General features: G+C 44.6%; 1 protein-coding gene across 4 annotated transcripts in view; it reads left to right on the forward strand.

Annotated features, from left to right (window-relative positions):
• FAM193A (family with sequence similarity 193, member A) overlaps nucleotides 1-21,679 on the forward strand; it is a 100,221-nt gene extending 78,542 nt beyond the window's left edge. For 3 of the 4 annotated variants that reach the window (XM_012650651.1, XM_012650654.1, XM_012650653.1), the window contains exons 19-20: nucleotides 4,927-5,008; nucleotides 20,877-21,679. In XM_012650651.1, the coding sequence (XP_012506105.1) occupies nucleotides 4,927-5,008; nucleotides 20,877-20,970 (176 nt within the window). In that variant the 3' untranslated portion in view covers nucleotides 20,971-21,679. The remainder of the gene's footprint in view (nucleotides 1-4,926; nucleotides 5,009-20,876) is intronic. The other variant, XM_012650650.1, reaches the window with a different exon arrangement.
• Nucleotides 21,680-24,772: the final 3,093 nt, after the last annotated feature.

Consider the following 24,772-nt stretch of genomic DNA (forward strand, 5'->3'; position numbering starts at 1 on the left):
CAAAGGTTTTCTAGCATCTATGAAGATAATAATGATGTTTCTTCTTAGACCCTTTAATGTGGCATGTTATATTACCTGATTTTTTTTTTTTTTTTAAATGTTGAACCAACCTTGGATTCCTGGAAAAGCCCACTGGCATATGGTGTAGTGTGTTCTTTGCCTTGGGGTTCCATTTGCTGTTATTTAATATTTTTTTGTCTGTATTCATGAGGGATGAATCTGTTACTTCCTCTTTTTTGTTCTGTCTATATTAGCTTTGGGTATCAATGTTATACTTGTCTCATAAAAAGAATTAGGAAGTGTTTTTTGTTTTCTTCCATTTTCAATGTTATGGAACAATTCAGACTGTGCTGGGACTATTCTAGGCTTTTACGGTTTGGTAGAAATGCCTGTGAACCTCCCCCCACCCAACCTCACTCCACCCCCGTGCCTGGTGTTTTTGTGAGATAGGTTCGTGATAGCATTCTCTCTTTCCTCTGTGAATAGTGGCGTAATATTTCTATCTCTAATGAGGTTAATTTTGGTAAACTGTATTTCCATAGTAAATTACCCTTTTCAACTAGATTTTCAAATTTGCTGTCATAGATGTTTGCAAGTAGTCTCATAATTTTTATAAATTTCTTTCTTTCTTTTTTTTGAGACAGAGTCTCAGTCTGTTGCCCCGGCTAGCCTAGCTCACAGCAACCTCAAACTCTTGGGCTCAAGCGATCCTAATGCCTCAGCCTCCCGAGTAGCTGGGACTACAGGCATGCGCCACCATGCCCAGCTAATTTTTTCTATGTATTTTTAGTTGTCCAGCTAATTTATTTCTATTTTTTTAGTTGAGACAGGGTCTCGCTCTTGCTCAGGCTGGTTTCGAACTCCTGAGCTCAACAATCTGCCCACCTTGGCCTCCCAAAGTGCTTAGGATTACAGGCGTGAACCACCGCGCCCGGCCTAAAAATTTCTTTTCAGTGATTATTTTCCCCTTGTCATTTCTTAATTTGTGTGTTTCTGCTTTCTCCGCATTTTGCTTGAATGAGTTAGTGGTTTATCTATTTTGTTAGTTGTGTTTAACCAGACTCTTAACATATTAGTTAGGTTTACTGCTATTCTTTCCTCTACCTCATTAATTTCTGCTTTTTAAAAATTTTATCCCTATGTTCTCTTTTGTTTTACTTTGTCATTTTTTTCTAACTTTTTAATTTAGAAATTTAGTTCATTTGTTTTCATTCTTCCATTTTTATAGATAAAAGCATTGTTAAGCGCTTTGAATTTTCCTCTGATCATTTTTTTTAAATGTGTCCCATAGATTCTGATAATTTTTCCATTAGTTTTTCTTTTTTTTAAGAAATTGTATAATTTCCATGTGGTTTTTCCTATTGTACTCGATAATATAATAGGCAGCTTTTAAGTTTCCAGGTGGGAGAGCCTTTTTTTGTTGTTAGTTTCTAGGTTTGTTGCATTATGATCAGAGAATGCTATCTATAATATTTCTGTTTCATGACCCACTGATATTTTCTTTAAGACCTAGTATGTCAGCTTTTGTGACTGTTCCACGTGCAGTTGAGCTAGAAATGTGTTTTCTCTTATCTTCGTGTAGTGTTCAATGTATATCCATGATACATTGATTAATTATATTGCTTATTTTTCCTCATGATCTATTCTCTGTTATTTATTATTAATGTATTGCTATCTGTTTTCTTGCATCTCCTGTAGTTTTGCTTTATATACGTGGTTTCTGTGTTATTTGGTGCACATTCCTGTCATACATTCTTAGTGAATTATGGCTTCAATATTTTAAAATGTCCTCTTTTTTGTTGTGTTTTGTGCTTTGGGCTTGAGTTCTTTGTCTAGGATAGTGGTGGCTGCCCAAGCTCTCTTTGTTTCCATGTGCCTGGTGAGGCAGCTTTGTCCTCATCCCTTTGTTTCTAGAGTACCTTGGTTTTAGGTCATTCTCTTGTATACAGCAAACCTGAGTCTTGCTTTGTGAGCCAAATTCAAAAATCTCTTTGGTGAGTTAAGCTCACTCACATTTATAGATATAACTATATGGTTGTTCTCAACCCTGTCATTATTTTATAAGTCCTGTATTTTATATTTGTTGTTTGTTTTTCTATATAATGTGTTCTTTGCTCTTTTATTCCTAAAAAAAAAAAAAAAAATCTTGGCTTAGGAAAATTTGTGTTTTTTCCCTGGTACATTCCTTTATACTTAGCCCTGAGTGCTCCTGGTGGAGGCTCCACAAATGCCTGCTCCCAATCTGCTGTTGGTGTCTTGGGGGTGTCCTCCAGCCTACTCTTGCCTCCCCAGCAGGAGCAAGTTAATTCCAGTCTTTCTACTTTTCTGTTCTGGTCTCCTCTTTTCCCATTTTTCAGGTGCACAGTTAAATACAGCAGTGCTCATGCCCTGCTGCCGTGTGTTCCCAGCATCCTCGGGTGTTGACTTTAGGAGGGCTGCGGCATTCTCTACCATCAAGTGAAGTAAACTTTCTCCTGTCATGTTGACAGTGAACAGACAGCTTGCTTGGATATAAAATTCTTGTGTCATACTTACTTTCTACTCTATTTAATATAGTGTGTAAAAATGTCTTCCTGATACTGAATCTGGTAAAGCTATGGGTTTTTTTCTTGGGAGACAGGGTCTCACTCTGTCGTCCAGGCTAGTGCAGTGGTGCAATCATAGCTCACTGTAGTCTCCAACTCCTGTGTTCAAGGATCCCTCCTGCCTCAACCCCCCAAATAGCTGGGACTACAGGGGCACCACCATGCTTGGCCTTCATTTTTTTGTTACACCAAGATTTTATAAACTGAGTATTAGTTCTTTCAGGACAAAAGAATATTAGAAATGTCATTATGACAGCAATTCCAGCAGATATGCCAGCTCTTTCCTTTTGTGGTTGGAGCTGTTTCTCTTCTAGAACTATTTATGGAATAGCTGTTAAGATTGTGCTTTCTCAGACTTTGCATCTGTAATGCTCCTTCTCCGTCTCACCCTCATGCCTCAATGTTTCCTTGATCAGTGGCCAAATGTTCTGTTGCCTTTTTTCCCTGCTAATTGAGACTCAGGATACCTGCCCATGCTGTGAAGTCCCTATTTATGCAGGTTTGTGGAGCCTGCTATGGCCGGGGGCTGCCTCCACTCTCCCGGTCTGCTACTGTGCATGGGGTCCAGTCATTGGCTGAATTTGCTTTGAACCTTCCTCCTGAGCTGAGATTACCAAAGGTCAACTCTTGCAGGCCTTGTGCTCTTCCCCTGGAATGTGGGGAGCACACTCAGCCTTCCTAACCTTCGATCCTAGACCTCTCAACCTCCTGAGCAGCAGCAGCAGTCATGGCTTTCCAGCAGCTCTGTGTCCTCATGGATGCTACTGTGAGCTGAGATAGCCAAAGCTGTCATAAAGCAGGTCCTTAGGGAGAAGCTCCTGTGTCACATTTCTCTGAGATAGCATTATGTGAAAGCACTTCACCTGGTGCAGTGCGAGTCGTCAAAATGTTAACTGGTGTTACACAAGTAAAATGTGCCTTTTTATGCTGCTGTGGAAATGGGCCCAGTGGGTAAAAATGGGAGCTTTCTTTAGTAAGGATTCTGAAAAGTTGTCCCATGTTGAGGTCTTGGGCAAAATGGAGACTCTCCTTTAACAGAAATGACAGTGGTCTCTGCCATGTTTGTCCACGTTGATGGGGCCAGATGCTGTGCATCAACTGCCCCACCCTCCAGCAGATACTTAGGGCTCAGATGAGTTCCAGGGAAGGTGCTCAATGGTCAATCAAATGGGTAGGCAGAGCTGTCGCAGCCTGGATTGCAGAACGGGGGATGGACACAGAAAGAAACACACAGACACACGCAAGACGTACAAGACTGCAGTAGTCAATTCTACCAGTCGCTTTATTCTTATACTTTTCTCTGTCCGGCAGCTACTTCCTGGCACGTGACTACCTTGGGCGCCCTGAGGAAAATACATTTTCATTCCTTCCTGACGATTGCTTAAGGGAAGCAGACGTTTGCATCTTAAGTCCTTGCGTCTTAACTTCTTTATCTCATTACCGTATGCAGGACAATGAGACGCCTTGGCTTGTTTGCAAGACCCCAGGCGCTTGGTTATCTATCATAAAGCTATCTGTCATGAGGAATAGTTCTGTTTGATCAAGAGGCCGTGCCTGGGCCTATTGACCTCTGGCACCAAGGAGAGCACCCCCAGTTTCGCTGACTCTGGGCTTAAGCCAATTTTGCCCAGGGACGGTCCCTACAAGAGCAGAAGAGAGAAACTGAAATTCTCGGACTTGCCTGAGATTCTAGGAAATTGAATAATCCTGAATCAGTAATTGCCCTGCTACCCTGACAATTTTCAAAGAGGCTTATTTAACTGGAAAGTGAAATGTAGCCTTGCTTTTTGTTTGGAATGACCTGAGTGTCATGTGTGTTAGATGAATGCCTGGGAGAGCCACCTTCCTGTAGGGTTGATGTCTGGGTCCTCTTCCTGTCAAGGGTACATCCAAGGGACTGTACTTTCCTTGCCATGGGCCTGCCCTCTGGGCAGCTTCTGCTGGCATCTGTGCCCTCCTCCTTTCCAGCAGAGACTTACTAGGACAGCTGCTGGGCTTGAATACATCTTAGGTTTCTGGAAACCTTCTAAAGGGCTCTCCAGTGGGCTAGCTGTCATTTAACGACCAGTCACTTGGGAAGTCTAGGTTCTAGCAAAGGGATCTCTTCTAATGGGACCTAAAGTAGCAGTTGCTGTGCTTAGCAAACGTGTGAGTTCCACAATTTCCAGGTTGGACCTGGACATTCACAAGTAGACCAAAGAGATCTTTCTGTAAAATTTTGTTTTAGACAGATTTTTACAATTCGTGAAGTTGTTTAAATTAAATAAAGCCAAATGATTTATTATATTCTGGTAAGATAGCCTGTTGTAATTTGACTTGCCTCTTTTCTTTCATTTTACAGATGATGTCTTTCTGCCTAAAGATATTGACCTAGACAGTGTGGATATGGATGAGACAGAGAGGGAAGTGGAATATTTCAAAAGGTAAATGTGAGGACTGCGTGTCTAAGACAATGGTGATTGTGTGGTTGCCTTACATAGTTGGTTTTTTCTCTTTCCTTGACCCTCCCATGGCACTTGGCAGTTGTCTTGGATGAAGTTCCGTTAGCAATCCAGGCAACCTGGCACCTCAGTAGCCTTCTGGCAGGACAGACCTGCCACACATGTCATTTCCACACCCCCGGCACTCAGACACTCACTCGCTTCTCCCCTCCCTCACACATCGAAGAACAGCTGATGACAGAGGTTCTCAAAGTGGTTCCGGACCAGCAGCAACACCGCCCGAACCCCCCCACCCCAAACATGCTGAATCACTCTCTGGGACGGGCCATCATCTGTGTTCTTGCAAGCCTTCCAGGTGATCCTGATGTGTGCTGATGTTGGAACACACTGATATGGCGTGCTTTTAAGGAGAAAAGTAGTATTTTAGATACGTGCTCAGTTTTCAGATGGGCAAACTTTATAAGAATTGTGTTCAGTAATGTTTCATATATGCCAGATGCAGTGGCTCATGCCTGTAATCCCAGCATGCTGGGAGGCTGAGGTGGGAAGATCACTTAAAGTCAGGAGTTTGAGGCCAGCCTGAGCAAGAGTGAGACCCCATCTCTACAAAAAAATAAAAAAATTAGCTGGGAGCGGTGACACGCACCTGTAGTCCCAACTACTCGGGAGGCATAGGCAGGAAGGTTGTGTGAGCCCAGGAGTATGGCTCACGCCTGTAATCTCAGCACCTTGAGAGGCTGAGATGGGAGGATTACTTGAGGACAGGAGTTTGATTCCAGCCTGGACAACATAGTGAGTCCCCATCTCTACAAAAAAATTTAAAATCAGCTGAGCACAATGGCACATGCCTGTAGACCTCAGCTGTTGGAGAAGCTGAAGCAGGAGGATGGCTCAGGCCAGGAGTTCAAGCTTACAGTGAGCTATGATCATTCTACTGCAGCCCAGCTTGGGCGACAGAGCAAGACCCTGTCTCTATAAAAGTAAATAAATAAAGCTCCTCGTTTTTTCTTTGGAAATACTTTAACCTCTTTGTTTCAAGTAATGCACACAAAAGAAGCAATGCGCAATGCAAAAACTCACTAACTTATATCTGAAATACTGTAAAATTCTAAATGTTTCTGGAAATTATGTCTATTTTAATATAATTTGTATATTTTACGTATATATGTAGGTGAAATAAAATATTTGCTAAAGTTAAACTTTTGTTCATAATAAAAACTCTTAACAAGCATAGACTAGAAGAGTACATCCTTAACATAATAAAAGGTTAAAGGTATTCTTAAAAAACCTCCAGTAAGGCCAGGTGCAGTGACTCATGCCAACTTCGGGGACTTAGGAGGAGCACTTGAAGCCACCAGGAGTTTGAGACCAGCCTGAGCAATGTAATGAGACCCTGTCTTTACAAATAGCTGGGCATAGTGGCATGAGACTGTAGTCCCAGCTACTCAGGAGGCTGAGGCAGGAGCCCCAGAAGTTTGAGGTTGTAGTGAGCTATGATGACACCACTGCACTGTATCTGGGGCAACAGAGCAAGACCCTGTCTTAAAAATGAAAACCAACATAAACCTCCAGTAAATGTCATATTTAGTGGTGAGACCTTAAAAGTTATCTGTTGAGATTAAGGATGCCTATTATCACAGCCTCTGTAAAGGCATAAAAGGAAACAAAACAGATAAGTTTTAGAAGGAAGAAATGAAATTGTCATTATTCTTACACAATATGAGTGTGTTTGTACAAAATCCAGAAGAACCTACAGATAAATTACCTGAACTGTTAAGATCTGGACACGGTTGTTGGATACAAAGGCAGTGCACAGGATTCTACTTCTGATGTCATGGACAATCAGGGGACCCTTTTCCCTCAGACTCATGCTCTGATTCATACCCTTCTATTCATTAAGGTGTTCGTGGTCTTACAACAAGCAAGAGAGGTCTGCAGGAGGAACTGAGCTGAGCTGAGATTGGATGGGATTAGGGTTTGGGGAGGCCAAGAGCCTAGGTTTCCTACAACTACAGTGGGAATGCCCGAGTTTCGGGCCAAGAATACCTGCGAACAGATGTCAGAACGGCAAGGAATCAAAGCCATGTCTGGAGCTCAAGTGGCAGGGAGGGGAGGGTTTACTCTGAAGCTGGATTCCACAAAGGATAGAGTAAGGTGCATATTAGATATAGACAGTACTTTGGAGGGAAATTTTTCTAAGTAGGGCATGTAGGACTCCCATTTGTTAAAATCAAAAAATTTTAAAAGACAGGATTTGTGGAAAACAATGGAATATCTAGAAATGAAAAATATAATTGTTAAAATCAAGACTTTAGTAGATGATGAACAGATTAGCTATTCTTGAAGAAGAAATTAGTTAACTGGAAAATATATCTCAAAAATGTACCCAGAATGTACTGAGATGTTAGGAAAATAGAAAACATGAAAGAGAGATTAAGAGACAGGAAAGACTGGGTAGGTCTAACATTCATTTGATTGGTACTGCCTGTAAGAGAAAATGGAAAGACTACAGAAAAAGGCAATATTTAAAGAGATGGTACCTGAGGATTTTATGAAACTGAGACATATGAATCTACAAAGTAAAAGACTACAACACTTGCCAATAGGATAAACAAACAAAAATACACTCTTTTAGCATTTAAAACCAGACACCAAGAGATAGTGGACTAACATTTACAAACTGTTCAAAGAAAATTGTCTGTCTAGGCCGATACATACATACATACATATATGTGTATGTATATGTATATACACACACATACAAAATATATACATATGTACAATATATATACGCATGTGTGTGTGTATAAAAAAATAAAAATCAACCCAAGGAAAAACTGAAAACATGAATGGTCCAGTAACTGTTAAAGAAATTTAAGCAGTAGTAGCTGTAAGTCTTCCCAGTGAGAAAACTGTATTCTGACTGTTTTACAGAGAATTCTACCAAACTTTCAAAGAATAGGTTATCCAGTCTTGTACAGACAATACCAGAGAATGTAAACGAGAGAGCACATGCGAAAGTGAATATGTCCCACTGCGTTTTATGACACAAGTAAAGTTTTGATGCCAGAATCTGCCAAAAACAAGTCCAGTGCTGGGCACGTGGTGGCTCACGCCTGTAATCCCAGCACTTTGGGAGGCTGAGGCAGGAGGATCACTTGAGGCCAGGAGTTCAAGACAAGCATAGGCAACATAGCGAGACCTTGTCTGTATGAAAAATAAAGTCAGATGTGTGTTTCTCATCTGTTTTCTTAGCTACTTGGGAGGTTGAGGAAGAAGGATCACTTGAGTCCAAGATTTAGAGGTTTCAATGACTGCAACTTTGCCATTGCACTCCAGCCTGGGCAAGAAAGTGAGACCCTGTCTCAGAAAAAAAAAGCCAGGCAGGGTGGCTCACATGTGTAATCCCAGCATTTTGGGAGGCCAAGGCAGGAGGATCACTTGAGGCCAGGAGTTAAAGACCAGCCTGAGCAACATAGTGAAACCCAATCCCTACAAAAATTGTAAAAATTAGCAGGGGATGGTGGCATGCACCTGTAGTCCCAGCTATTGCGGAAGCTGAGGCAAGAAGATCACTTTAAGTCCAAGAATTTGAGATTGTAGTGAGCTATGACATTGCCACTGCACTGTAGCCCAAGCAACAGAGTGAGGCCCTGTCTAAAAACAAAATTCCAGAAAAAAAAAAAAAATTACAGGCTTGTCTCATTTATTAATATTAAATGTGAAATATAATATTAGACCCTATCTTAAAAAATAAATAAAATAGTCTCATACCAAATCCAACAGTGTATTTTAAAAAGCAGTATACCATGACTAAACTGGTTTATCCCAGGAATGCAAGGATTATTTAATATTAGAAAATACAGTGTTTGCTGCATTAATAAATTCAAGAAGAGGAGAGGCATGGTGGCTCCCAGCACTTTAGGAAGCAAGGCAGGAGGATTACTTGAGGCCAAGAATTTGTGACCAGCCTGGACAACCTCTGGGAAAAAAAAAAAAAAGAAAATTGAAAATCAGCTAGGTGTGGTGGCATGTGCCTGTAGTCCCAGGTACTCAGGAGACTAAGGTAGGAGGATCGCTTGAGCACAGGAGTTTGGGGCTGCAGTGAGTTATGATTGTGCCACTGCATTCTATCTAGTTTAGGTGACAAAGTGAGATCTTGTCTCTAAAAACAACAAAAAAAAGTTGTAATAGCCAAAATCTGGGAACAACCCAAATGTCCATCAATAAATGATGAATGGGTAAACAAATTGTGGTGCATCTATTCAGTGGAATACTACTTAGCAATAAAGAAGAGCCTACTACTGGTACGGCCCCATGGATAAATCTCAGAAACAGCATACTTAGTGACAGAAGCTAGACACAAAATGCATACTGTGAAATGCCATTTACATGAGATTCCAGAGAATACAAATTCCATCTGTAATGACATCTAAAATGGCATTGTTTGCCACAGCAAAGGGCATGAGGAAATGTGGGAATTTTGCGGAATAGTTGTGTATGTTGATTGAGGTAATGATTACCAGGATGTATATACATTTGTCAGCTTTTATGAGCTCCACACTAACTGCAGTTTGTCTATATAAATCATAATTCAGTAGATTTTAAGAAATTAAGTGTACTGTTCATGGATACATACATAGGTGTTAAGACTGTAAAGAAAAGCAAGGACATCATCATCATCAAAAGCCCAAAGGTGGCCGGGTGCGGTAGCTCACACTTTTAATCCTAGCACTCTGGAAGGCCAGGAGTTCAAGACCAGCCGGAGCAAGAGCAGGACCCCATCTCTACAAAAACTAGAAAAATTAGCTGGGCATGATGGCACACGCCTCTAGTCCCAGCTACTCAGGAGTCTGAGGCAGGAGAATCACTTGAACCCAGGAGTTTGAGGTTGCAGTGAGCTATGATGATGCCACTGCACTCTACCCAGGGCAACAGAGCAAGACTCTGTCTCAAAAAAAAACTCAAAGTGTGATTACTTCTGAGGAGAGGAGGGAGTGCTTCAACTACAGAAGGCACTGGGGGCAAGGGAGGTGCCATCTGTGTTCTGGCTTGACTCTGGTGATAGGTGATATTTGCATTATCATTATTCTTTATATCACACATTTATTTCCTTCACCATTCTTATATGTGTCTTACATTTTACCAAAAGGACAAAAAGGTTGCTAAGATTCTCCTAGAAGAACGAGAACAACAAGGAGGGCTACTTTTCCGTCCCATTGTAAAGACTTAGAAAGTCATGGTTATTAAAACATTGTAATATCGGTACAGAATACAGAACCCAGAAACAGACCCGTGAACATACTGGGCTTTGGTATATGATGAAAGATGGATTGGCAGGTGACTGGAAATGAGCGTTCATAAATAGAGCTGTAGATTTAGTTGTCTAAATGGGGAAAACTGAAATTGGATCTCCACCTCACACCATACTCAAAGGTCAACTCCTGGTGGGTTAATTCTTTTAAGTGTCAAAAGGAGACCCTTTAATTTGGATAAAAAATAAAGGTGAATATCTTTCTGACTTCCTAGTAGGGAAAGATTTCTTAAAACCATAAAATAAAAGATTGAAATACTAAAAAAAATTTTTTTAAGCCAGAGTCTTGAATTGTTGCCCAGGCTGGAGTGCAGTGGTATCATCATAGCTCACTGTAACCTCCAACTCCCGAGCTTAAGCAGTCAGCCTGCCTCATCCGAGTAGTTGGGACTACAGATGCACACCACCATGCCCAGCTAAGGTTTATATTTTTTTGTAGAGATAGGGTCTTGCTATGTTGCCAAAGCTGGTCTCAAACTTCTGGCCTCAAGTGATCCTCCCACCTCAGCCTCCCAAAGTGCTAGGATTATAGGTGTGAGCCACCGTCTCCAGCCTGATATATTACTTTAAAATTAAGAATTTGGGAGGAAGGCAAGATGGCTGATTAGTGATATCAATTACCAGATTGTCTCAGAAAGAAGAAAAAGTTTCAGGTGAAAAAACATAGCCCATGTGTAATTCTGAGAGATAAGTGCCAGAACCCACCAGAGATATCCCACAGGAAGAAGTTGCAGAGCAGAATAGGAAGGAATAAGATTTTGGCCGAGATTGACCCCTGAAGAATTTGGAACTCTGTGGAAAGGGTCGGAGAGCCTCTCCACCCTCATGAGTCCAACCCCTGCTGCTGTTGGTGAACTAGGAGCTTCCTGGGAACAGAGCACCAGGCTTCCAGCCCCCTCAGTTACTCCCCCTCACCAAAGACCTGAGCTGAGGCAGCAGGCACTATATTGCTTTTCCACTAAGTGCTTTTGTCCTGCCCAAGGAGCTTCAGTGCTTCAGTTGTCACTGACCTCACACAAACATTCCCAACACCTGCCCAGACTCCTGTAGCCACAGGGACCCAGTGGGTCCTAGGGGAACTGTGTAATCCCAGATGTTGGACTTTCAAGGTAGGGCTGCTTTCACTCACTGATGCAGCTCTGGCAGTGTTGGCACAGGTACCCCAAGGGACAATTAAGCCAGGGCTCTCAAGAGTGGCTGCTTTCACTCTGTGGGTGTGCCTACCACACTCAGGCTTCCATGGAGAGTGGGGCTCACATCTTTCCCCTTAGAAACCTGCAGCAGACCAAGGGGTACTCAGATCGCAAGCTCCCCACCTCTTGGCACTCATCAGCACTGCCCATCTGGCTGCTGCAGCAGAGGGGAGCATGTCCCGAAGTGGAGGGACATAAACCCTGTTCAAACACTCCACAGGCAATTCATGACCAGCACATCTCTACTTGTCATGGTTGGGCCTTGAACTCAGGGGATCAGAGGACAGGCCCAGAGACCTGATCCTGAACCCCCAGGACTCAAGTCATGTTCAGAGGCATAGAGGAAAGACTTGTGAACTGATTTGGAGAGGGGAGGGAGCCCACGCAGGCAGAACTGGAAGGAGAATGCAGTGTGTGTCTGAGCAACATCACATGAATGGAAAATCCCTCCCCACACAGGAAATCCACACTTTGTTCCTGGCCAGGAATAAAGTAACCTGTGGCAGCACTATGAGAGCTCACTGGTTTCTGCTGCTGCTTGCAGCCAATCAGAAGAAGGAGGTCTGCAGGGCAAAGAAAGAGGCAGAAGAGTGAAACTCACTCCCCCAGCTAGACTGTGAATTCCAAACTTCTCCTCCCCCACAAATAGACTTTCTGGTTTGATGGGGCTGCCTTAGCCCCTTCCTGGTGTCTTTCCCCAGCTCACTGGGAGCCGACCCCTGCTGAGACAGCTTTTGTGCCCACCTTTGTGGAGCCTGAAAGGGCTCACCCAGCCCAGTCTCACTACCCCATCCACCTTGGCTGTGGTGGAGCACAGGGGGTAACCTGGGAGCACCAAGGCCCCGCCCACCACCTGGAACATCTGAGTGCTTCTCCTGCTTGACTGGAGCCAGACACAGGCCCCCAAAACCTCAGCTCAGTGAGCTCTCTCCTATAAGCATCACCTACAGGCATAGTGATCAACTTGTACAGCCTATTACAGCATTTACTGATTCAGTCATACAGGACTTGGCTGACTCTTAGCCAAAAGCACCACTTACTGACTTGGAGATTAAACTGGGCATCCCAATACCTTAAAGTAGCCCACAAGCAAAGCCAAAGGTCCAACATATGCAACAGGCACGCCGTTAAGAGAAAGCGGTGTTGGGAGGGTCCCATCTAAACAAAAGAAAATTCAAAATCAAGAAGTGATAGCTGCTCCAGATGGGAAGGAGTCAGCACAAGGACTCTAGATGTATGAAAAATTATGGTGAAAGGACCCCCTTGAAGGATCTCTTAGTAATGGATCCAGTGAAAATGAAAATACTGAAATGACAGATAATGAATTTCAAATATGGATTTTAAGGAACCTCCATGACATCTAAGAGAAAATGGAAAACCAACTCAGAAACCAGAAAAATAGTTAAGGAATTGAATGAAAAATTTACTCAAGAAATACATTTTTTGAAAAGCTAAATAGAACTTCTGGAAATCAAAATTTCATTTGGGGAAATACAGTGGAAAGTTTTAAGAATAGACTAGACCAAATAGAAGAAAGAATTTCAAAGCTGGAAGACAACTCTTTCAAATTAACTCAGTCAAAAAGAATAAAGAAGCAAGAGAAATGAACAAAGTCTCTGAGAAATTTGGGATTATGTAAAGCACCCAAATATAAGAGTCAAAGGTATCCTGGAGGGAGAAGAAAAAACCAAAGGCCTGGATAACTATTTGAGAGAATAATTGAGGAAAACTTCCCTGGTTTTGCTAGAGATTTAAATATCCAGACCAAAAAAGCTCAGCAAACACCTGGGAGATGCACTGCAAAAAGGACATCACCAAGGTACATAGTCATCAGACTGGCCAAAGTCATCATGAAGGAAGACTCCTACAAGCTGTGAGGCAAAAATACTAAGTAGCTTACAAGGGAAAACCCATGGGACTAACAGCAGACTTCTCAACAGAAACCTTACAAACCAGAAGGGATTAGGGTCCCATTTTTCGTCTTCTTTAAACAGAATGACTGTCAGCCAAGAATTTTGTATCCTGCAAAACTAAGTCTCATAACTAAAGAAGAAATGAAGTCTTTTCCCAAACACACACTAAGGGAATTTGTTAACACTATACTTGCCCTACACGAAATGCTCAAAAGTGCTCTAAAAATTAAATAGAATGGTCAGTACTTACCAGTGTAAAAACACCCAAAAACAAAAACTCACAGCTCTTATAACAGTAATACAAGGAAGGTTACAAAGCAACTGATAACAATCAACATGATGACTGGAATGATACCTCACTTTTCAACATAAACAATGAATGTTAATGGCCTAAAAGCCCCACTTAAAAGGTTTAGATTGGCAGAAGGGATTTTAAAAATATACAACCCAAGTACATGCTGTCTCCAAGAAACCCATTTAACTCAAAGATTCTCCTAGACTGGAGTTAAAGGGGTGGAAAAAAAAATTCCATGCAAATTGAAACCAAAAGGGAGCAGATGGTCATTATATGATGAAAAGGGATCAATTCAACCAGAAGGTATAACAATCCTAAATATATATGCACCTAACACTGGAGCTCCCAGATTCCTAAGACATGCTACCAGACCTAAGAAAAGAAATAAATAGCCATATTGTAATAGTATGGGACTTCAACATTCCACTGACAGAACTAGACAGATCATTGAGACAGAAAATCAACAAACACTGAACTTACACGAGATGCTAGAACAAATGGACCTAACAAACATTTTCAGAACATTCTACTCAAGAACTGCAGAATATACATTCTTCTCTTCAGCACATGGAACATTCTCTAAGATAGACCATATGTTAGGCCACAAAACAAGTCTCAGCAAATTTTTAAAAATTGAAATCATACCATGTATCTTGTCAGACCACAGTGGAATAAAACTAGAAATCAATTCCAAGGGGAACTCTCAGATCTACACAAATACATGGAAATTAAACAACCTGCTGTTGAATGATCTTTGGGTAAATGACAAAATCAAGATGGAAATCAAAGTTTTTTTAATTGAATGATAGTAATGACACAAGATATCAAAATCTGAGATACAGCAAAAGCAGTGCTAAGAGGAAGTTCATAGCACTAAATGCCTACATCAAAAAAACAAGAACAAACTAAGCTCAAAGCAAACAGAAGATAAATAATAAAAGATCAGAGCAGAACTAAATAAAATTGAAACAAAAACCTCACAAAAGATCAATGAAACAAAATGTTGTTGAAAAGATAAAATCAATAGTCCACTAGTTAGATTAACCAAGAAAAGAAGAGAGAGGATTCAAATAAACTCAATCAAAAATGGAAAAGGAGATATTACAACTGATACCACAGAAATACCAAAGATCATCTGAGACTACTACAAACACCTCTGTGCACACAAACTAGAAAATCTAGAGGAAATGGATAAATTTTTGGAAACACTATCTCCCAAACTTGAATCAGGAAGAGGTATTAATAGCAACCCCACACAGACCAATAACAAATAGCCAAATTGAATCAGTAATAAGAAACCTTCCAACAAATAAAAGTCCAGGACCAGACAAATTCACAGCTGAATTCTACCAGACCTACAAAGAAGAACTGAGTGCTGTACACTCACCCCAGCAGGCAGGGCAAGGACCATGTGCCCATCGAAAAGGAGGGAATCCTCCCTGGCTCATTCTGTGAAGCCAGTATCACCCTGATTCCAAAACCAGGAAAAGACACAATGAAACTACAGACCAGCATCCTTGATGAACATAGATGTAAAGATATTCAACAAAATACTAGTAAACCAAATCCAAAAGTACATTAGAAAGATAATTCATCACGATCAAATGGGTTTCATCCTAGGGGTGCAAGGATGGTTCAACATATATCAGTAAAAGTGATTCACCACATAAACAGTTAAAAACAAAAACCACGTGATCGTGTCAATAGATGCAGAAACAGCATTTGACAAAATCCAACATCGCTTTATGGTAAAAACTCTCAACAAACTAAACACAGAAGGAACATACCTCAAGCTAACAAAAGCCGTATATATAAGCCAACATTATACTGAATGGAGGAAAGCTGAAAGCATTCCTCCTAAGAACTGGAACAAGACAAGGATGCCCACTGTCACCACTTCCACTTTAACATAGTACTGGAAGTCCTAGCCAGAGCAACCAAGCAAGAGAATGAAATAAAGGGCATCCATGTAGATGGAAAAGAGGAAGTCAAACTATCCCTGTTTGCTGATGATATCATCTTGTACCTAGAAAACCTTTCAAGATCTTCCAAAAGAGTCCTAACATTCGTAAATGAATGCCGTAAAGTTTCACTAAGCATCAGGAAAATGCAAATTAAAACCACAGTGAGATACCACCTTACCCCTGTCAAGATGGCTATTATTTAAAAGTCAAAAAACAATAGATGCAGTGAAAAGGGAATGCTTATATGCTATTGGTGGGAACGTAAATTAGTACAATGTCCGTGGACAACAGTATTTAGATTTCTTAAAGAACTAAAAGTAGATCTACTTGTACGATCCAGTAATCCTGCTGCTGGGCATCTACCCAGGGAAAAGAAGTCATTTTATTTAAAAAAACAAACAAACAAACAAAAAAACCTGTACCCATGTGTTTATCTCAGCACAATTCACAATTGCAAAGGTACAGAACTAACCTAAGTGCCCACCAACTGATGACTGTATAAAGGAAATGTGGCATATATGGCCAGGCACGGGGGCTCATGCCTGTAATCCTAGCACTTTGGGAGACCAAGGTGGGAGGATCACTTGAGGCTAGGAGTTCAAGACCAGCCTGAGCAACATGGAAAGACCTCGTCTCTACAAAAGTTTTAAAAATTAGCTTGGCTTGGTGGTGCATATCTACAATCAATCCCAGCTACTCTGAAGGCTGAGGCAGGAGAATCACTTAAGTCTGGGAGTTTGAGGTTGCAGTGAGCTGTGATGACACGACTGTACTCCAGCCTAGGCCAAAGAATGAGACTCTGTCTCAGAAAAAGAAAATGTGGTGTATTTGTGTGTATCCACACACACACACACACACCCCATGGATTACTATTCAGTCATCAAAAATAATGAAATAATGTCTTTTGCAGCAACTTGAATAGAACTGGAGGCCAGGAACAAAAAACCAAATACATGTTCTCACTTTTATGTGGGAGCTACCAGTGGGTATGCGTGGTCATACAGGGTGAATTAATGGACATGGGAGAGGGTGGGGGGTGCAAGCTGAGAAATTACCTGTTGGGTACAGTATACACTGTTTGGGTGATGGGTATAGACTTCTTCACTATAAAATTCATCCATGTAACAAGAAACCATTTGTATCCCCTAAATCTATTTTAAGTTAAAAATAAATAGTTCTTCTAAAAGAATTTGCTTTATAGAAAATGAGAAGAAAGTATTTGCTGCACATCACAGAGGATTAGCATTAAGTATGAAGAGCGCTATAGAACACTGAGAAAAAGACAAGCTAGTTGAAAAATGGGCAAACCAACAGGATCCTACAGAAAACATTTGACCGGTAAACGACAAAGAGATGTTCAACCTGACCAAGGAGCCACACAGCAAGACCAGGGGAGGTTTTGTTTCTTCAGTTTGCAGCCAGCCAGTGAGCTGTCTCTCTCGCCTACTAGGGGAAAGCATAGAGTGACGAGAGTCTTACACACTGCTCCTGGGGGTATAAACTGGTCAAAACCACTGTAGAAAAAAGTTTGACACAATTTAGTAAAATTGAAGTTGTACATCCCACGTGACCCAACAGCTCCACGCCTGTGTTCATACCTAGAGGGACTCCTGTACACTCACCCCAGCAGGCAGGGCAGGGACCATGTGCCCAGCAGCATCTGTCTGTCCACTACACTGTATTCATACGGCAACAAAAATGAACACACTATTGCCTCATGGAAGAATCACAGACATAATGTTGAGTGAAAGAAGCAATAAGAGAAAATGCATACAGCATGACTCCATTTATACAAGTTCAAAAATCAGCACAACCAAACTGCCGTTTAGGATGCATATAGAAGTCATGAAATTATAAAGAACTATAGAGGACTAACTATTAAAAACACTAGGACATTGGCTGCCTCCTGGGAGAGGACAAGTTGCCTGCAGTTGACAGTGTTGGATTTCTTGACCTGGAGGGTGCTTACTCAGGCTTTTGCATTCTAGGTACCCATATGTTATGTGCTCTGCATACCTTGTGTGTGTATGACATAGTCCACAGTTGACAACACAGGCCTGATGGGGAGGCTGGTGTATCTGGAGCACAGGTGAAGATGACAGGGAATGGGCAGGGGCAAGGCCAGGTCACACTGGACCTGGGGTCTTGGGGAGCAGCAGGGTTTTATGCCCAGGCCACCAGAACCTGTTGGAAGCCTGGCTGTGGCTTGGATTAGATTCTTCATTGAATAGCATTGAGCAGGGATGTGGTTGATGTTTTTGAGCATGCTAGCTGCTGTATAGAGAAAGCAGTGGGGACAGTCAGGATGTGATTGTGAGAATTAGGAAGAGATGGCAGAGGCAGAGGTGGAAGTTTCCAGAAAATGTAGAGGGTAACATCACAGACTCACGGTTTGACCACCTGTGGCCAGGGAAAGAGAATATGGATCCTGGGAGATGGTGCAGCCTTTCCTGGTGGGGCCTCAGCCCTAACACTGGCTCTCTCCACCTCACGGAGGCTGGGCAGTCAGCACACAGTTGGGTGTTCACAGATGTTTGTGGTTGAATGACAGAACCACAATTTAAGCAAACACAATTTTACCTAATGGATGGATAATAACCATTTTCAGGTTTCATTCAAATTTCTGCTACCCAAATTAGAGCTGGAATGGTGAAAGCTTCAGAAATTATACAAAGTAAAGGGTTTTTTTTTGGCAGGAGTTGTTTTTTAGAGACAAGGTCTCCTTCTTTAGCTTAGGCTAGGGTGCGGTGGCACAATCACAGCTCACTGCAGCCTTGAACTCCTGGGCTCAAACAACCCTCCTGCCTCTGCCTCCCGAGTAGCTGGGACTACTGGTGCATGCCACCATGCCTGGCTTTTTTTTTTTTTTTTTTTTCCTGTAGAGACAGGGTTTTGCTGTATTTCTGAGGCTCAAACTTCTGGCCTCAAGTGATCCTCCTGCCTTGGCCTCCCAAAGTGCTGGGATTACAGGCGTGAGCCACCGCACCTGGCTAAAGTAAAGGTTTTTGAAAGAAAATGTTTCTTGCGTTTAGTACAAAAATCAGGCATTGTTGCCTGGGAAGCAGGGGGCAAAAGTGTGGTCTTTTTCAAAAGCTCTTCAGTGTGCATTGAGTTTGTGATCCAGAGCCCAGGCAGCCTAGAGAGGCTGGCAGCTGACCTGAGAGCACTGTGGGCCTTCATGTTCGGGTGATGTGCCCCTGAGGTGAGGAACTGTCACCATTTCAACATAATCGATTCTTATTTTCAGTCGCACTTGCTTACAAATTCAGGAATAAATCAGGCTGAATCTCAGTGATGACACATGGACTGAAATCTTATCTTTAACACAGACCATATGCTACAAGCTGCAGCTCAGACCCATCCTCCACCCGCTTGTGTATAACTGATGACCTGAAAGAATTTTTACATTTAAGAAGCTGGGGGAAAAGAATATTTTGTGACACATGAAAATTATATAAACTTCATATTTCACTGTGCATAAAGTTTTATTGGAACACAGCTGTGCTGATGTGTCTTCTGGGGCTGCCCTTGTGAGTTGAACAGGTGCAAGGGCGACCTCAGGGCCTGCAAAGCCTCCTAGTTACTGTCTGGCCCATCACAGCAAATGTTTGCTGACCCCGGACTTAACCCGTGCTTCCAGCCCACACAGCCTCATGCTTGGTGGCAGGCCTTCCAGCAGCTCTCAGGGCAGGCCAGGCTTAGATCTAATTTGCTTCCCCCTTGTGATTCTGTCTTCCCAGCTGTGGCTTCCACAGTCCCAGGCTCAGAGAGGGAGCTGCCAGGCCACATATGGCTTGCTGGGACTCTTCCCAGGGTCCCGCTTGGCTGTAAGGGCTGCAGCCAGCCCTCCTTCCTAAGACAGAGGGCAGCATTTTGCCCAGGCCTGAGCACATCTGCTGTTTTCATGGTCAGCTCAAGCCACCAGCTCAGTCTGGGCTTCCCTGTCCTCCCTCTGCCTCCCAGGGCACATGTGCAAGTCCCTACTGCTTGCCTCACCCAGGTGCAGCAGCCCAGCTTAGTGGCAGAATTGCTTCCCCAAGATGATCTGTTGAAGGGACTGCCCTGGAGCTCTATCTGACCCTTGTGTCGTGGCCCCTGGCCTGAGGCCACCTGCCAGTCCCAGCCTCCCCCACCTGCGGACCCTGTCTGTGTGTCTGCGGAGTTTACCTGCAAACCCACCCAGCTCTCATCTGCTTTGCAGTAGACTGGGATCGTTTACTGCCTGGATGAGGCACCTAGCGAAGCAGCGAACCCCTAGCCCTTCCTCCTTGTCTCTGTCGTGGCCACATTAAGACGTTCAGGATGGTAGCTGTTGGCAGTGCCCAGCCAGGCAGGGTGCACTTCTGATTCTCTCCATCAGAAACTTCCCTTGGGGAGGGTGGAGGCCTGTATTCCTGGTCCAGTGCAACCCCCCAACACACACCTGTTGCTTTTCTTCTTGGAACTTCGGCCAAGCCCGTTCCCTGAAGCACAGGGTAAGAAACAATGATACAAAGCACCTGAGAAGCATGGGACTGTTGATGTAAAGAAAGAAACTGAGGCACAGTCAATATAGAGAGTTTATTTGTGCCAAGATTGAGGACTGGAGCCCGGGACATACTGAAGAACAATGCCTTGGAGAACAATGGAGAGGTTCAGGTTTCTAAAGAAAAAAGATCAGAAGAGGGGTGACTACAAACAAAGGCTGTTTGTCAGGAATTCCCATTAGCTTATGTAAGTCACATTGGCTGGTGATGGCCCTGTGTTGTTTAGCTACAGGGTGTGAGTTAGTGTCCAGCATGTGGCAGCCTTAGGTCACTGTGTAGTCTGGAATCCACAGAGCAGGCAGCTTCAAAGTGATGCCTTAGCTCAAAGTGGGAGGACGACGTGGGGCTGTCACATGTCTGTGCCTGTCTGGGCCAGGTCATTTAAAGGGCTCGCATTCCTCAGATTAAAAGTTTCGTTTCTTTCTTGGGACTGCATCCCACCCTCCCTTCCTTCCTCCCAAGGCCGCTTTCCCTTCTTCTGGTGCAGCCTGTGGTGGGGCCTGGAGGGGACCATTGACCCTCATTGCCCTCACTGACCACCCCCGTGAGTTTCTAGCAACAGCAGGAGGATGGAAGGCTTTGCCAAGCCCCAGCATGGGTGTGGGCTGTGTCCTTTGGTGACTGTTTGGCTTTTTGTCTTCACAGGTTCTGCTTGGATTCTGCTAGACAGACCCGACAAAGACTGTCCATCAACTGGTCCAATTTTAGCTTGAAAAAAGCCACCTTTGCTGCCCACTGAATGAGGCCTGCCTGGAGAGGGACGTGCGGGAGGCGGGCTAGGCTGCGCCACCCCGAGAGCCGAGCCAATTGCTGGCCCCCCAGAGCCAGAGCTCGCCCAGGGATGGTGGGGGCGGGCACCACCGCCTGAGACCCCAGACCAAGAACTTGCTGCTCGGCCCACGCTGTTAGCTCGTGTGCGTGTAGTCTGTGCGTGAGACCCCTTCGATTGTAGCTCTGTGCTGTCGGATTGGAACAGTAGTTCGCGCCAAGTCCTCTCACCACTGCGGCCTCGGAGGCCTGGGCTGTGGCCAGATAAGAGTTTGCATCATCCACATGGCTCCGTCGCCTCTGCATCGCGCCCTGTCCTGTCATCTGTCCCCACCGGGTGTTGGCCATCACTCAACTCTCGAGTGCCCCTGCGTCCACCCGAGGCGGGCTGGGCGGGGCAGGCTTCCTTCGTTCTCCTCCACAATCTGCTGTTCAGAGTGTACACGTTGCGCTGTCTGTGTTTGATCCCCCTGACTTGTAGCCAGCTTGTGTAAGATCCCATGCAGACAAGAAAGTTAAAAAACAAGAAACCCACCCAGTGCTCACACCATCAAGTCCGTTATAGAGTGTACGACTGTATTAACACGGAGGCCTGCCTGGCTACTTTTTTAACATATTGTTAAGTAATATTAAAATCATGTCTTTCTTTTTGAAAGATGGAATACATTAGTACAGCAGGAGACCTCGGCTGGTTCTTTCTGCTGCGGGTGAGGGGGGTGTGATGGGAAGGGACAAGCAGATAATGTGCCCCCTTTGGGGAGCCAGGGCAACCACCCCTAAAAGCTGTTCCTGGTGCCCCCGCTGTCCTCTGTGCCCACAGGTCTATGCACCAAGGCAGAGCAGGCAGCAGCAGAGAGCAGCCAACCCGATCGTCAAAGGGTCTGTTTGTGCAGTGGCGAGTGCTGAGCAGCAGCAGAGTAGGGGGGCAGGGACAGCAGTTCCCAACAGGGTGCCTGGAGTATACCCTGGAGACAGGGACATTTGATGAGGACCTACGGGCTTGAAGGAGGCCAGAGGCCCCTGCAGCATAAACCCAAGGAGGCAGGAGGGGCAGGGGCCCTTCCACATTGAGGGGCGTGTGACCTATAATAAAATAATAAATCATTGCACTCCAGCCTGGGTGACAGAGCGAGACCCTCGGGGAGGAAAAAAGTTGCTCAGCTGGGGCCTTGGCTCACCTGTAATCCCAGCACTGTGGAGGCTTGAGGCCAGGAGTTTGAGACCAGCCTGGGCAATGAAGGGAGTCCTTGTCTCTCCTAAAAATATGATGAGCCAGGTGATAACATTTGCAGCAGATGTAAAAAGAACAATAAGTTATCAGTATTAAATTGACTATAAATTAGGAACAAAGTGAATAGTATTTAAAATGAAAAAAGGAATCCCAGCATGGTCCCTTTCTTCCGAGATCTCTTTAGGCAATTTGCAGAAAGTTCCCGTGGAGCTGCCTCCTGGTTGCCCTATAGCTCCCACTACTCGCAGCCTCGTAGTTAACCTGCCTCCGTGCACTCAGTAAGGATGTCTTCGCCCTGAGTGAAGGTGAAGAGGGGAGGGCCCAGGCTGGGCTTTCAGCTGGGGAGACGGTGGGCAGGCCCAGCTTCTGGGAATATGCCGACAGTGAAGCCACAAGATTTCCTGAAGGATGGGATGCAGGTGGGAGGAGAGAGGGGAAGGATGGCCCTGTGCACCCTGGAAGTGGAGAGATTGAGTCTGGGGTGCCCATCAGACACCCAACTGAGATGACTGGGACTTGGAGTACAGTTCACAGAGGCCTTGCACGTGCAAGCCTGTGTGAGGGCCACGCGGGAGTGAGAGGACAGCACAGGGATCCCACCCTGGAACTGGGCTGTCAGGCTGGAGGGGGCGGGGCTGCTGCGGTCTAGGAAGGTGGAGCAGCAGGTCCCGGCCACTCTGGAGACTGCACCGGAGAACAGGAAATGGGTCAGCAGTCAGAGGAGGTGCAGGATTAGGAGTTTTCCTTGTTTTGTTTTTTCCAGGTAGGAGGAAGAACAGCACATCCCTTTGTTCGTGGGATGACAGCAAAGAGAGAGACAGGCTGGCCCATGACCACCGCGGGAGCATTGCCCTCTAGTGGGGCAGAGACCCGATGCAGTCCCCTGAGACTCCAGCTGCGGTGGGGGCTGGGCCTGTCCTCCCTGTGGGTGGTCTCGAAGCTGTGCTGGGGCCAGCCAACCTCTGGGCCTCAACTTTCTCACCTGTCCAGGTGAGCCGAGCTGGTGCTGAGAAGAGCTGCAGGCCCTCCCAGCTGGGTCTGTCAGGGCCACGAGTGGTGGTAGGGAACTCCGGGTACCCTGGCACTGTGCTCCATGCTGGGGCCCAGAGCCCAGAGACACCTCAGACGCCCGCTCCGGAGGGTTACCTTGGGTCCTCCGCAGCCCTGCTCTGCCCTGTGGCGTGCACACTTTGGCCCCACAGACTCCCAGCCTTTACTGTTCCTCGTACAGGAAACCTTCCGTGTTTCCCTGGAAACCACCCAGCCTTCAAGACACAACCCAAAAGTTTCTTCAGTCTTTCCTCAATGGGACACCACTTTACAATTCCTGGTCCTCAGGAACAAAGAGGAAATAGTGGTGGAGTGGGGAGGGGCGAGTAGAGGGTGGGCAGAGGCTCCTGAATACAACCCCTTCCGCATCCCGGTGAGCCTGGTCACTTGTTACTGTACCCCACCCACCCTATTTACAGGTGGGGCGTGAGGCCCAGCTGCCTGTGGACAGCGCCCCTGACTCCACTGGAGCCCCGGCCCAGGGGGGCACCCTGTGGAGCCCCTGGTTTTCTGTTGAAATCACTCCCCTTGTGAGGTGGGGTGGGCAGCCCTGGGCACCCTCAGGCATTAACTCAGGAGGTCACATTTGATATTCCCCTCCACGTGGCAGTACAGACTGAGGATCCCTTATCCCAAATGCTTGGGACCAAAAGTGTTTTCAGATTTTGAATTTTTTTGGATTTGGGAATATTTGCATTAGACTTACCAGTTGAGCACTATGTTGGCACTTAAATTTTGGATTTTGGAGCATTTATTTTTGGATTTGGGGACATTCAACCTGTGATAGTCATGAAATAACAATGGCTGGAAAGGGAAGAGGAACAGTGGCGCTTTACTGAACTTTGTTACATACTCATGCCATAAAAACTAAAAAGGAATATCATGGTACCAGAAAGGAAGAAGAAAGAATTAATGCTTTTTCATTCCGTGTGTGTGTGTGTGTGTGTGTATGTATAATTTTTACAGATGGGATCTCACTATGTTGCCTAGGCTGGTTTTGAACTCCTGGCCTCAAGTGATCTTCCCACCTCAGCCTCCCAAGTAGCTGGGACTACAGGTGTGTGCCACCACATCTGAATCATTAATATATTTTTAAAAGAAAAAAACCTTACACTACTTTCGCGTCGTTTCACTGTTTTAAACAAAATCTCTAAGTCATCACACAGAATGACAGGAGTGAAATAACTTGAGTTCTGGCTCATCTTTACAATCACAGACTATCACTGTGTGGTTTGGATCCACTGTTAAAATGCAAGAATAAGCCTGGTTGCGGTGGCTCACACCTCTACTCCCAGCACTTTGGCAGACTGATGTGGGAGGATCCCTTGGTGCCAGGAGTTTGAGACCAGCCTAAGCAACACAGCAAGACCCCATCTCTACAAAAAATTTTTAAAATTGGCCGAGTGTCGTGGCATGTGCCTATAGTCCCGACTACTCAGAGGCTGAGGCTGGAGGATCGCTTGAACCCAGGAGTTCAAGGCTGCAGGGAACT

Source organism: Propithecus coquereli, unplaced genomic scaffold (assembly GCF_000956105.1).
Source record: "Propithecus coquereli isolate 6110/MARCELLA unplaced genomic scaffold, Pcoq_1.0 Scaffold337, whole genome shotgun sequence".
NCBI classification, from domain to species: Eukaryota; Metazoa; Chordata; class Mammalia; order Primates; family Indriidae; genus Propithecus; species Propithecus coquereli.